This window comes from Mizuhopecten yessoensis, unplaced genomic scaffold, assembly GCF_002113885.1.
Source record: "Mizuhopecten yessoensis strain PY_sf001 unplaced genomic scaffold, ASM211388v2 scaffold1961, whole genome shotgun sequence".
Classification (NCBI taxonomy): Eukaryota; Metazoa; Mollusca; class Bivalvia; order Pectinida; family Pectinidae; genus Mizuhopecten; species Mizuhopecten yessoensis.
The window spans coordinates 1185652-1201611 of NW_018404308.1; the positions used below are offsets into that span (position 1 = coordinate 1185652).

Below are 15960 nucleotides of genomic sequence, written 5' to 3' on the forward strand. Positions count from 1 at the left end.
CAGTCACCCTGGGGACCTGTAATCTAAACCTAAACCTGCAGTCACCCTAGGGACCTTTAAACCCAGCAGCAAACCCAGTCATCCAGGGGACCCGTAAACTAAACCTTAAACCCGGTCATCCCAGGGACACATAAACTAAACCTTAAACCCAGTCATCCCGGGGACCCGTAAACTAAACCTTAAACCCAGTCATCCTGGGGACCTGTAAACCAAATTTAAATCTTATATGTCTGTCACCCCGGAAAACTGTAATCATTTCAACTCCAAACTTATTCAACATAAAATGTTCAACTCACATTTGTCATCCAGGGGTTGAAAAAAAATATCCCGAATCCTATTTGCCATTCAATAAATTCCTTATGTTTGACACTCAGCTATGGGACCAAATACCAAAACCAATTCCGCCTGTTTGACACTAGCCAATATAAAGCTCTTACCTCAGCTAGAAGATGAATAGCAAACCTGTCACATGCTGATCTTACACTCCTGGGTGACACCCAAACTTACAGTGATCCAACATTCCAACAGAGATACAAAGTCATGTACTTACCACCCTGATTATAACACTGTCAGCATAAATACGCTATATTTGTCCAGTGTAAATCCACTACCGCAATGCTGATCAAACCAATCATGTAAAAAGTTTGGACAAGATTAGCACAATATATCCAGCTTAACCTGAAAAAATGTCAAGCCAGTTTTTCTTGGTGAAGTTCCCAAAATGTTTTTGAAGTCACTTGCTGGTTCTTTGTGTGTTATATTTGTACTATACACAGGCAAGCACCCACTTTGTAAGATAAGTCAAAACCAGTTTGTAAAAGCCTTGTTGCAGGCCTACAGCCCGTTTTAGATCCTCTGTGTACTACCCTGAATACTTGAGCGACCCGGACCTACACCTTTTTATCTATATGGGTATACCTAAACAGCAGGTAATTGGGTGAAGCATGTCAGTCACAATGTAATGCTAGCCAAGCATAGACTAAGCTCCACCACCACCACCGCGACCTGGGAAGGTCACTTGGTACTGTGGGTTATCAATCACCCACATATTTACTTATCCACGGCCCCTCTACACAAGGTGAATGGTTCAGCTTGTAAACTATACCTGTGCTAATTAATATTTCAGTCTGGGCCTGTAAACTATACTTGTGCTAATTTATAATTCAGTCTGACAGTAAAGCTGGAGTACAGTGTCACAGACATATTAATATTTTACTGTCCTCCTCCCCATCTCCCTCCTTATCAACCAGTTCTATTGATGTTTTCACACATGTACAATCTATATCTACATACCAACATCTACTCCAGGCCTGTGCGTATGTAATGTGGGCAAGTTAAATTTAGAAACTGATGTAGTACTTTATGCTAATTTCCCTTGAACTTTTTACAGGGAACAAACTAACATAAATATACGTTTCTTATCCTATTAGCTTATCTATCCTCATAATTGTCACTTCAAATTATGTCCACTATTACTACCACTCCACAAGCTGATGAATAAACCTGCTATAAAAATGAGTAATAGCCAACTTAACATGGCCACCATTGATTGAGTCCTATATACCTAAGCTGGCATATATAACACAGATCAATATTCCGCACAATAGTAGACAATCTACCTAATTATTACTTTTTATACGCCGGCTGATGTTAAAATACAGCAAATTAACAACCACAGAGGATGTAAAACAGCACATAGAATTTTTTTATCACCAAGTATAATGTGCTATTAAATCGAAGGGTGTTTTTGTAGTGGTTTACTCGTACAAGTGTTCTCATTCTACAGGTGTGTGTTCATCTACACACCTCACAGTTTATACCTGGAAGACAACTGCCACACATGTGTGTTAGTTTACATGTGTCAGTATATATATACACCTGTTAGTCAACACATGTGTTCGAGTCTACATATGTGTCAATTCACATCTGTCAATCAACATACATGTGTGAGCTACTTGTGTGTGTAAGTTTACATGTGTGTGTCAGTTTACATTTGTGTCAATTTACACGTGTGTGTGTCAGTTTACATGTGTGTGTCAGTTTACATGTGTGTGTAAGTTTACACGTGTGTAAGTCTACACCCATACACATGCATGACATGTCGTGGTAGCCAAGGAACACGTGTGTACGTGTGCGAGACACGTTAAGGTAAAATGTGTGTAGCAGTTACTGTTGCCAGTTTTATTTACAAAAGCAAACAAATGTCTGTCACTCCAAACGCTTCATAGCACAAAATCATACAGAAACGACTGGAGATTCCTGAAAACCTTATAAAGCATTTTAACATAGATACTGGCATAACAAGTTTTCAGGGTGAAAGGTCACCATTAACACCTCCACAAGTTGTGTTATTGGAGTATGACCCCTGCAGACGACCCTTACGGCACATTCCAGATACGCCCCTGGCAATAGGCATGCAGGCAAGGAGCATGACAGTCATAGTAAGGAGGAGACAAGGACACCAGTATCTGGAAGGCTGTTATAACGCGGCCCAGGTAGACCTTTTACAGGAACAACGTGATTGTGGTGATGTTATATTGGTGTTACTATCAGCTCGTCATGTTAATCACATCCATTGGGTTGTCAGCCTCTACGGAAGTGGCACTAGTCATTTAGTGAAAATGAGGAGAAAGACATGTAGGAATAATAAAAAGATTGACAAATGATATTTGAAACTTTATGTAAGTCAGTAGGTGAACCCCTGGGAGAGAAATGTTTTTTTATGTTATTTAATTAAACAGTGTTCATAGTTTACAATTTAAGATGCAAAATGTCAATCCTGTTATGAAGTAATGCTAATTACAGTATAACCTGTCTAAACTGGCCCCTGTTGCCCTGTAAAATCTGGATCCCTGTCTAAACCAGCTTTGATTTGTGGTCCCGGCATATACCCTATATAAACATAGAAGTTTAACCCTGTATAAACCGGACCCTGTCCATTCCGAAAACCGGCGTTGTTTCACAAAAGTTGGCATAGTGATGCATGTAAAAACTACCTGTTTATTCCGGTCCTTAAATTTCTATCGGCCGGCTACAATTTAAAGCAAACACATTCTAAACAAAAAAGCGCTATTTAATGTTGAGTCGGTCTTCGTATATTCTGTAAATAACTAAACGATGTTATTGATTCATTTCTCTGTTGTTTATATTGACACACTTGAATACAGATCGTATGCAAAACACTATATTTTTGTATTTTCAAAAAAAAACATGCTGACACCAGTGTAAACCGGCCAGATAGTTTGGCCCAGGTAACATCCGGTTTAGAAGGGTTATACTGTATAAGATTTTAGCAGGACCTGCATTTAATAGGCCCAGGTAGGTTATATACCTTTATCCCTCAGTAGCAGTAATAGTAACTAATGCTTCAAAACTGTAAAAGGTAACTTAATCATAAATCGTTTAATGGACTATTAGGTAGAATACATTACATAATTGTTTTCATCAACATTTTTGTTTATTAATTTAATCTTTTGTTACTAAGTGTTCAAAAATGGTTAACCATACCAAAAATTATCATCATGTTCTGTATCAATCAAATCTTCATTTCAAGATGACATCATAGTAACACATTCTTAAACTTTGTGTGCAGGTAGATCAGACTAATTAAGTTACATACATTATTAGTTAACCCTTTCATCCAGATCAATGCATGGTAGAGTCTACTAAAGTTACATAGGGGTGAAAGGGTTAATAACCACAACCAAAGTGATACAAACTTGTTCTTTTGAGAAAGTTTGTTTGAATTATTGCTTTAGCAAAATTCTAAAGTAACAGCATCAAAATAAAGTATCAATTCAATTTGAGAATGTAATGATCTACATCATTCCTTGGTCCTTCCCTTACATACCTACTTCAAGTCTTCTGATATGTGATACTTTGTGGAAATTTTCCATCAAAGATCTACGTTATTGTCACTGTTAGCCAAACAATCAAACTGTTGTTTATTTTCTATCACAGAAATGTGCACCATATCTGACAATAGTCAATCTACTGATGTGCATTCAACCAAAATACCATACATACCAACAGTATCAGCTGCTATCAGAGCTTCAATCTTTCCAGTGAAATTAAAAAACAATCTTTCAAACATGAAAATATTGTCGGAGAATAAGTGGCAGCTCATTAGCATGCATGTAAACAGTCCTTTTTATCAACCTGTTCATCAAGTGCTTCATATCATTTAATATCTTGCACTTTTGGAAAGATAGAAGTAAGTTACATGATCACCCTACAAGTACCCTCCAGCATAGTTTCCTGGTACACACAGGGTCAGACAAGTTATTTCTGTCTCCCCCGGAACTCGGTGCATTTCCCTTCCACTTGACTTCCAAAGAAACCTATTTACACAATTTGAAGCTGAGAAATAATATGAAATAATTTTGATTACAGGAACAATGGTGTTGACTTTAACAAGAGGCATTGTTGAATTACTGAGGAGTATAAGAGGTCACCTACCCTAAAGTTTCTTGAGAGCAGATCTATTTACAAGGTTTGGAGTGACATTGCTTGCATACTTCTTGCCCTTGCCATCTTGTTGGTGACACTAGGAAAAAGAGCTGTTTATATTACTATGTCCTTAACAGTGCACTGCCACACGACACTGGGGTCGGAAACGCTGAGGTCGGAAACACTACAAACACAGCAATAATATGTATTTACTGAACCCAAGATTAAAATTATGTGTAATATTTGTCTGGTATCCTGTGGAGACGTAAACAAGAAAGCTATGGTTCTGTGACATCCTGTTGAGCGACACATGATACGAGGGTCATACCCACTCAACTAATACTGCTGTATTGTCTCCAGATCAGCTCGGTTTTCCCAGCAGCCACGCTACCCCCTGCTGGGATTGGGTTAAAAAAGTTAACTCTATTTTTGTTACTCAAATAACAAGGATAAAATTTAATCACAGATAAAAAATTAAAAGATTTTGTGAATGTAGAGTACAAGTGACTCACTACGACCCAGTGATAACAACACACAGTGATAACAACACAGACCAGTCTTTATCTTGCTAGTTCATACATTTCCACTTGACAATTTTCACCAATCTTGCAGGATTTCCCCTCGATCAATAGAATCAACACATGATGCTATGTCAGCAAGGAACTGTGGTTAGCTAATGCCTGTCACACAGCATATTACAAGTAGCTATTACTGGGGAACTCCTGATCTAGCTAACTGTGACCTCAAAATGACCAATGGTCTCATATATAGTGACCAGTACTACTGACCAATGGTCTTAGAGTGACCCAGTTAGTACTCCTGACCAATGGTCTCATAGTGACCTAGCTATGCAGTAATGAGCATCAACCCTGTTGTGACCAAGTTAGAAAGTAGTGACCATTGCTCTGATGTTGACCTAGTTGGTAGTACATACTGTCTCATTGTGACCTTGTGACCTCTGATTTCAGTAATTAGTGACCACTGGTCTCACAGTGACCTTAGAAAGTAGTGAGCATTGCTCTGATAGTGACCTTGTTCGTAGTACATACTGTCTCACTGTGACCTCTGATCTTTCCGTGACCTAGTTAATCATTAGTAACCACTGGTTTCACAGTGACCAAGCAAGTAGAAGTGACTGTCTGCCTCAATGTGTAGTTGTACTGATTGTGTTATAGCGACCTAGTTACTACCAGTGACCTAGTTACTACCAGTGACCTAGTTACTACCAGTGACCAATTGTCCACTGGTGTTGATGTGACCTACTAATAACCCGTTTTAGCACTGACCACTGTCTGAGTAGTACCACCTGGTATTAAACGAAAAGTGAATGTAAATGGATTGAATCCTTGTATATAAAAACTTAGCATGTATACATAAGATATAAAGCACCTGACACGTGTAGGTACTACTTTCTTTAATATTCAAAGTATTGTTTGAACCATTACTGTGACAGTGAGATCATCTACTTAGTGTAAGTACACAGTGGAGGACAGTCTAGTTATCATTCTGAAGTGTCCAGTACAAGGAAGTGAAAATAAACACTGAGATTTTAATCACATAGTAAATACAGTGGCTGGTACTTTTAGAATGGATAAGTAACAAAAACTATTCAAAACAATCTTTAATAATCATGGAAAAGAATTCTCTTTATCAGAGTATAAAAAATCTCTTTATCAGAGTATAAAAAAGAAACATTCCTTTCCCATTTCAGAATTTATTTGAAATGAGTCACTTCCCATAACTTAACAACCTTCAAATTTCAATGACAAGTTTCAGCAGATAAACAAATTTTACAGTTCCCTATTTATCAGAATAGGTTTGTTGCGGACTGCTTTCAGGGTAAATATTTCTATGATAGGTTGGGAAGTAGATATAAACACACATTCCAGGGCAGTTTGTGTAGCCATCCAAACACTCTGATAACAAACTGGTAGATCTTTCTGCAGAAATGCATATCAATGAGCTAAAATAAGCTAATTATTTGATCCTTTCCTGATAACATAGCTCAGTTACACCACTGCAAACAATTAGTTACAGTTAACAGAAGCACATGTTCACCTTAAATAGCGACTTTTAATCGTCAAAATGAATTTCAAACCTCAGTTTGTTGAATGATTGAATTTGTCTCCATTCAGAGCCGTACCGCTTATGACATTAAGCCCTTAGAACTCCGTCATACCATCTGATACTATCACTCTGCATATTCAATTTATAGCATAATATATGAAGGCATATTTATTTTTATAATCTTGATATGCATTTATGATCAATACAGTACTTTGAACATCGTTTTTATGAAACGGTGGCCTTCACTTTAACTGATGGTCTTTCTTGACAAATCAACAATCTTATCACAGTGAATCATATGATGTAAAGAATTTGAAATTATGTGGTAGTGCCATAAATAGGAAATTGACAATGAAGATGGCGGGAGAGTTGTGGGGAGGATCTTTACCACTATCTTATACCCACAGGTTTCACTGAATCAGTGAAAACCTATTAAGATTTTTTTGTTTTAGAAAATTTCATCAAGAAAAGACATTTTATAACACTATATAATATTTAACAGGTCCCCGCATCACAAAGCTATTTACACAAAAGTCAGATCATAAAACATAGTTTTTTTCTATTACAAACATGTAAACAAGGTTTGTACAGGAACATTTGTGTGAACCAATAACTAGCATTATAATACTTAACAGTTCTTTTTATCAAGGTTTAACTCATTCACCCCTGAGATTTTATAATGAACAATTCAAACCTTTGAAATGGAAGAGTTCAAATGTGTCTTCAGGAGTGAATGAGTTAAAAGTCCTTGCAACAGCCAAGGTCATATGAAGATGGACTATCTAACAAATACGAAGTTTATATTCTACAAAACATTTTATCGAATTGTGCTGAATGTTTGTAGCAGTGTTGTATGTATGGAAGACAAGTCACTAGCAATTTAAATTGTACAATCACAACCATATGTATTATCAAAACACTAGATTTCTTGATGACAGTTTGGAAAATTCGAGAAAGTACCAGAATATTGTTAGTACAACACCAGCGAGAACATTTTCTCTGCTGAAAATCCCAGCTTGGGGCACAGAGAATGGTGGGAAATGTACATAAGAAATCCTCTGCTGAATCAGATTAGCGTCAAAAGAAACTGTCTTACTTGTTGAAATCCTTTTAGGGTGATCTCCTACAGAAGCCTATATACTATAATCAATATTTATCTTTAATTACTGTTTTGAACACACATGTCAAACTGTTGTGAACACCCAGCCTGTGTACAATAGGCAACTGCTTGATTAAAGTTCACATCTGTATTGTTTAAAATTCACATAAAATACTACAACTTACCTATGTAGTTGTAATCCTCTTTATGAAAGCATATTGCACAGCTTGATGATAATAACATTCCTTATAATTTTTATTCCAGAATCTGTAAATGATTAATGAAAGGAAATCAACTTAGTCCTCCCGAACTGTACATACTTCCTTACACGATTTTCATATTAGACTTCATATTGCTGTAAATGTGTCCTTGTTGGCTGTAGTTCCTCATAGGTCGGACAGAATCCTTAGTTCCTTAAGTAGAGGGATGTTCGGTATGAACTTTGAGAAGAGTTGACTGACCAGTGGGTTGTCAGTGGTTTATGGCTGAACCTCCAGCAGATCTGGGGTGATCAGTAATGATTAGCCTACATTACATCATACAGCCAGCCCTACAGGACCTGTCATACACACTAGTCAATCCTGCCTTGGTCAATATCTAACCCTGATCTTCTGACATCTCCCCTCACACACTATTACACTCCAGTGTGTAACAACGGTGAATATCTAACCCTCTCCCCTCACACACTAATACACTCCAGTGTGTAACAACAGTGAAAAATTGCCAATAAAGGGGAATCAAAATTAGATTAAAATCATGAACGCTATAAAATTGTTGCAGTACTTGACAGATATTTACATCAAGGCATCACTCTGTAATGCAGTGTGCCTTATTTGTCTTGCTCCCTAACCAATACACACATGGTAGAGTGAATTGTTTCCTCCACCTTAACAATGGGCACTCCTAGGGTCGTGGTGGTCAGCAGTCCTCTACTCCTGGGCTTTGTTCTTGCCCTGTCTGTGTACAGGTCAAACTGGGAAGGTGGGCATTTGGATCTAAATTTGGAGGTGGATGTATTAAGTGCTATCTATTAACATCCTTTTATCTCAAAATTTAATCTGTTAGAAATTTGTAATAATTTTCGGGATTCTGACAACATGGCTGTAAGGGAATAGGACAGCATGCAGTTACATTAATGGTTAGATTTACGCCTATTAGTGAGTCGATCTGCTGTTCGCCCACCTCCGTAACACGCCCACTTAAATGTCCATACCTTTTGTACGATATCCATATAGGATAACACGACCTTCAATTATTGATCAAATTGTGTAACTCTCGGCAATACATTATTTGTAACCCCACCATAAATAACTAATTCAAGTAATAGACGATAACAAGCTATATTTAGCAGAAATAATCATTGCGTAAAAAAATTAATATTTATACAAAGTACCGTTCAACCAATTATAGTTGCACAGGCACCAGATGCATTATTTTTCACAAAAGGCAGCGGGCAACCATATTGACCATCTAAAACCTAGGTTTGGTCTGCTCATATTTAATTTTACGAATATCTTTGTTAACATTATTAGTCAAATTGACCTGCAGAAATTGCCATTTGGCCAATAGGTAGAAAACATGGCAAAATACTGCAGATGTCTCCCAATATGATAGAAGGAATAAAGAAATCTATACAATTTATACCACAAGGTTGTCTCATTTACAATTCCCCTAAGACAATCTCATCATCATAAATGCAAATTTTCACTGGAAAGAAATAGGTCCATATCCCACAGTTACATCTGTTTTGCATGCAAAAACCTAAAAAGCATAGATCTAAAATTAAAATCAACAAACGATCTGTTTTTTAATTTCTTGAAAGGATCCTTTCAGCTAAAATGGTATCAAAACGATGTCTTGCAGTCTTGCAGTATATATCAAAAGAATAATTTTGAAAAAAATTCCAGACTCCAATATATTTCTGTAAACGATTTCAAACATGGCACTTAAGGTTAAACTTAAAACCAATCTCCAGACTCCTCGGTCCTGAATCACGACACTATAACTTCTTTAGCAGGGTGCTAAAATCATGTAGTTTGGGGAGATAAACGGTAATCTGATGTGAATGTTTATAGGGCTGTAATGTGTGTCCTGGGGGACGGGGAGATTGACTGTTTATTGTATTTATCCCCAGTATACCACAATCTACTGTAGCATTGATTTACACAAGTGGGTAGGTGAGTCTGGTTCCATCCAACCTCACTCAACACATGGTACAACACTTGAAGCATACCCATCTTACACATTCCACTTGACATTCCAAATCAAAATTAACTTTTATATATTAAATTTTATTTTTCAAATCTCTAAATGTTGCAATTTTTATAATGACTAGGATTTTTGTGACATAAAATGTAGGAAAATCAGATTTTAATAATAATTTTAATTTGAAAGTGTACTGGTTGACAGGAGTCTGTAACTCACCAGTCACACAGCCTATCACACACTTTGTAAACATCAGACTGATCCAGAAGGTAAGGTCAATTTCTATCATTACCGGCTTACATAACAAAACACAATTATACATCAATGACCTATTACCAGAGCCGAAATAGCCTTGATATGAAAAAGTAAATTTTGCTAGCTTGACCTTGAGGGTGACCCCAGCCAAATCTGGCCTGCTTATTTCTGTAATGATATGTACGAAAACCAGACATGCCTAATTTGCCTGGCAAAGTTTTCACTGATAATGTCAAGCACTGAGGCAGGCAGGGTAAAAACATTAAGTCAGGGTCACAGAGTGGAAATACCAACACAACTACAAGTTATTCAGTGTTGTAGTACTTGGCCAAATAAGTACCTTTGAGTATCTGAAAATTGATGGATCAAGTCCAACTTGAGGTTGTCTTGGTGACATTTATACATCTAATAAACATTTTCTCAGAAGACTTCTGAATAAGCAATGCTGTAGGATTTTATCCTGAAGGTTAAGGGTACCAATGCATCAGTTACAACAATGAAGAGTTCCATTACAGAGCTGTTTACTTAGAGTAAGCTCACTATACAAGACAAAGCAACTAAGAGGAGTTTTTCTAGCATTGAGTTACTTCCCTTGCCAAGGTTTTCCTCTATCATTTTGATGCTGTGCATTTATAATTTCTCAATAGCAGCATTCAATTGTAATACCTTGAATAAACAGTACGTGCATATTACTAAAGGTCCTGAGTTGGATCCCTGTAGTTATCGGTTTTCTGTTTTGTTTATTTTTGTTTCAAATTAAATCATTTTTGAACAATTATAATTTTATAAAATCCATTGCTAGATGTGTATTTTTTTTTTATATGCAACACTTGTGTAGAAAAAGACTTCGTCTCACAGTTTGATGTTTATGTCAACCCACCTACATCTACGTCTCACAGTTTGAGGTTTAAGTCAACCCACCTACATCTACGTCTCACAGTTTGAGGTTTATGTCAACCCACCTACATCTACGTCTCACAGTTTGAGGTTTTTGTCAACCCAGCCTTTCAATATACATGTATGTTATGCCGGCCTACAACATGTCCTACATTATATATGTTATGTAAACGTGGCCTGCACCTACATTTTATACATCTTATACATATATTTTTTTTTTAAATGAAATATTCCACATATCCTTGTTGTCAAGTGTTTGACAATAAACTATGTTTATGTAGACCTAATACAGAATCGTGGCACTATATATATTGTTGGTAATAAAATTGGAGTGTGTACAGGTATAAACTATGATACACTAGCTGCACCAGTCTACTAGCGGGCCTTGGTTCACAAGCCCCTTGGTCTTAATTAATTCAGTTGCCATCTTGATGAATCAGGGAGATTTAGGTTCAAAGACATCCGTCAGTGCTGAACAAGTTTCTCTTCCCCATCAAATTAAAATCTGTCTTTTATGCTGTAGATGTGATTTTTTGTTGGAGATGCAGCACTTGTAAATTACTAATGTCGAGGACTCTGTCATCTATACTACTTATCTCCCTAGGGAGACCAGAAGTTCTTTGTTCAAATTAAACAAGTTTTTCAGCCAGGGACTACGTTGTGTACTCTGATAATTGATAATAAGGATAATAGCATAATATACAAATGTTCAGAATCCTTTGTATGGATCATTATGATTACCTCCCCTGCCCCTGAAAATAATCAGTATATATTAACATGAACAAGATGCATTAATTGTTTTAATTGGCATGGCAATTATCTGGCGTTTGTACCATATGTCATGTGTAACGGTTGATACAAACCAAGACCATATTTTGACTGGACAAAAACAAACATCAAAGAAACTTGAATAAGATAATGATTTAAGTCTAGAAGAGAAATATTTATTTGACAGCCCATCAAAAAGAAATATTTATATTGATTGAAGCATTTTACAGAGAAAACTTTATAAAGATTAAAACCTTTTAAACAAAAAATATTTATATTGATTGAAGCCCGTCATAGAGAAATATATTTATATTGATTGAAGCTTATCATAGAGCAATATTCATATTGATTGAAGTCCGTCATAGAGAAATATATTTATATTGATTGAAACCTGTCATAGAGAAATATATTTATATTGATTGAAACTTGTCATAGAGAAATATTCATATTGATTGAAACTTGTCATAGAGAAATATTTATATTGATTGAAGCTTATCAGAGAAATATTCATATATTGATTGAAGTCCGTCATAGAGAAATATCAATATTGATTGAAGTCCGTCATAGAGAAATATTTATATTGATTGAAGCTTATCATAGAGAAATATTCATAATCATTGAAGCCTGTCATAGAGAAATATTTATATCGATTGAAGCTTATCATAGAGAAATATTCATATTGATTGAAGCTCGCCACAGAGAAATATTTATATTGATTGAAGCTTATCAGAGAAATATTCATATATTGATTGAAGTCCGTCATAGAGTAATATCAATATTGATTGAAGTCCGTCATAGAGAAATATCAATATTGATTGAAGTCCGTCAAAGAGAAATATTTATATTGATTGAAGCTTATCAGAGAAATATTCATATATTGATTGAAGTCCGTCATAGAGAAATATCAATATTGATTGAAGTCCGTCATAGAGAAATATCAATATTGATTGAAGTCCGTCAAAGAGAAATATTTATATTGATTGAAGCTTATCAGAGAAATATTCATATATTGATTGAAGTCCGTCATAGAGTAATATCAATATTGATTGAAGTCCGTCAAAGAGAAATATTTATATTGATTGAAGCTTATCAGAGAAATATTCATATATTGATTGAAGTCCGTCATAGAGTAATATCAATATTGATTGAAGTCCGTCATAGAGAAATATCAATATTGATTGAAGTCCGTCAAAGAGAAATATTTATATTGATTGAAGCTTATCAGAGAAATATTCATATATTGATTGAAGTCCGTCATAGAGTAATATCAATATTGATTGAAGTCCGTCATAGAGAAATATCAATATTGATTGAAGTCCGTCAAAGAGAAATATTTATATTGATTGAAGCTTATCAGAGAAATATTCATATATTGATTGAAGTCCGTCATAGAGTAATATCAATATTGATTGAAGTCCGTCATAGAGAAATATCAATATTGATTGAAGTCCGTCAAAGAGAAATATTTATATTGATTGAAGCTTATCAGAGAAATATTCATATATTGATTGAAGTCCGTCATAGAGAAATATCAATATTGATTTAAGTCCGTCATAGAGAAATATTTATATTGATTGAAGCTTATCATATAGAAATATTCATAATGATTGAAGCCTGTCATAGAGAAATATTTATATCGATTGAAGCTTATCATAGAGAAATATTCATAATGATTGAAGCCTGTCATAGAGAAATATTTATATCGATTGAAGCTTATCATAGAGAAATATTCATAATGATTGAAGCTTGTCATAGAGAAATATTTATATTGCTTGAAGCTTATCATAGAGAAATATTCATAATGATTGAAGCCTGTCATAGAGAAATATTTATGTTGATTGAAGCTTATCATAGAGAAATATTCATAATGATTGAAGCTTGTCATAGAGAAATATTTATATTGCTTGAAGCTTATCATAGAGAAATATTCATATTGATTGAAGCCCGCCATAGAGAAATATATATAATCTTACTGTGTCCTCATATATTGAGAATATTTTTATGAAGAATTCTGATTTCAAAATGCCCTGATAATTAGCATTAATGAGGAAAGCCTATTGCTATTATAAAGACATTCAAATGAATGTTTTTGTGAAGATAAGGCTGCTGAAAAAAGGAAACAAAATAAGCTTGCTGCATTTGAGTACCCTGCCAATGTAACATTTATTCAATATTTACCCAAATATCTTTCCAGTAATGTACAATGAATCAGGAGCTATCATAGACACATTATTTTTCATTATCATACTCTTTATTAGACTTTCTCCCTGTAAGTCTAGATCAGCTTTCTCTCCTGAATCAGCTTCCTGTTCCGCTGTCCCACTTCCAAGGAAAGGTCGGCTCCATTTCCTACATACATGCTTTGATCCTACTAAGTGACTAGTTCACACTGTCCATTCTAGTTTTATCATGTTTACAGTTTAAAGTACAACTTCAAATGTTTCATGGTATCTATTCTTTGTGTTATTTATTATCTATAATAAAGGAGACTATATTTTTTTGGACAGTAAATGTCTGAACTTTGGTGCCATATTTACCTTCACCTTGATAACTTTTTCTATCTCTGAATATATATAATGAGCAAGGTGGTACTTACTCAACTTCTTAAAATGTACAAAATGTGTACATAATATAGCAGAAATGTTTACTGGTGCAACAACAATGTTACATATATGTTTACTGGTGTAATTACAATGTACATATATGTTTACTGGTGTAATTATAATATACTGGTGTTATGAAAATGTACATATATGTTTACTGGTGTAATTATAATGTTACATATATGTTTACTGGTGTTATCACAATGTACATATATGTTTACTGGTGTTATAACAATGTTTGTAATTACAATGTACATATATGTTTACTGGTGTAATTACAATATTACATATATGTTTACCAGTGTAATTACAATGTATAATTGATAATAGATGTTTTCTAGCAATTTACATGTACAAAGGTGAGTACTGGTGTACTGTTTCCGGGTCCTTTCAATGTCAAAGACTTCATAGTATGACATTATGGGATGTGTTCAGAAGATGCAGAGAAAACCCAAAGAGCTTTCTCAGCAAGCCATAAAAGGACATAGATATAGGCAGTGAAATGTAGTTATACTATAAAAACATTCGGTGTATAAATGTAGTGTACTTAGGTGACTGGTACAAGATCACTATCAGTGAAATGCAAATTAGCAGGCAGAAGTTATGTACAAACAGTTTTTACAATTTTAAGTATGCACTTGAAGGTGTACTTCAATTACTAGAGCAATACATCAGTTTTAAAGTTAAAGACATTATTTAAGCCCAATAAAAAATAAACATTATTTCAATTTTTCAGAAACCGCAACCCCACCCCAATAGTTAAGCTATTATATTTAATTAATATAATTTCAGCTCTTATAGAAAATGAATATTGAATCATAATAAAGAAAGGTTCTTAAACAAAAGTAATTTATGTTTGATCAATGAAACATTCCTGTAGCAAGAAATATACTGTTGAAGGTTAAAGTACACATACTTTCATGTATCTGGTTGAAATCACTGAATAAAAGATATAGCACTGATGACTATACCGGCATGAAATGTTGTTGAATTTTAAACACACAAGTAATCAAGATGATTTATCACAAGTTTAGAGAAGGACAAGAAATGAAATGAGACCTAATTTAAGATGTGAATCTTCACACGTATTTACTAGCCCGTTCTGCCTTTAAATGGCCATAAATTTCCCTCAAACACACGTTTAAACCGAACCACTCATCAATTGCTCTAACCTTCAGTGTAAATGTGACACATGAATATATTTTACACACAGCTGTGACCTGTGAACAAGAACACATACTGTATATTCTCAGAATGAACACAACTGCATGTATGACAATGTTTAACATCAAGCGGGACCAATACAAACAAACACGAGCATTCGAGTCCACCATTGTAATACCAAGTTAAACAGTCAATAGGTCTAACATAGGAAAATAAATCGTCAGCATTTACACAAGCCATTAGAAAGAAAAACTCCACTTAAATGAATGAATTTGAAAATTTAAATCGATTCAAATGCATGCGACTGTTTGTAGGTTTTGTGAAAGTTTTAAGCTGAAATACATACAGGTACTTACTTTTCAATCAGATATGAATTCAAGTAAAATTTGGATCCATCCCTCAAGGTACTACTACGAACAACAAAACCGTAGCGGAAATTCCGACGTACAGCTG

At 34.9% G+C, this 15960-nt stretch overlaps 1 protein-coding gene across 2 annotated transcripts in view; it reads right to left on the minus strand.

Moving 5' to 3' along the window:
• LOC110443750 (ataxin-1-like) overlaps window positions 1–15960 on the minus strand; it is a 119205-nt gene that overhangs the window by 41497 nt on the left and 61748 nt on the right. Inside the window, exon 1 of one of the 2 annotated variants that reach the window (XM_021488141.1) lies at window positions 4027–4187. The exons of the other annotated variant lie outside the window; for it this stretch is intronic. Within the exon in view, the coding sequence (XP_021343816.1) occupies window positions 4027–4132 (106 nt within the window). The 5' untranslated portion in view covers window positions 4133–4187. Of the gene's footprint in view, window positions 1–4026; window positions 4188–15960 lie in introns of those variants that run through there. 2 annotated transcript variants of the gene reach the window in all.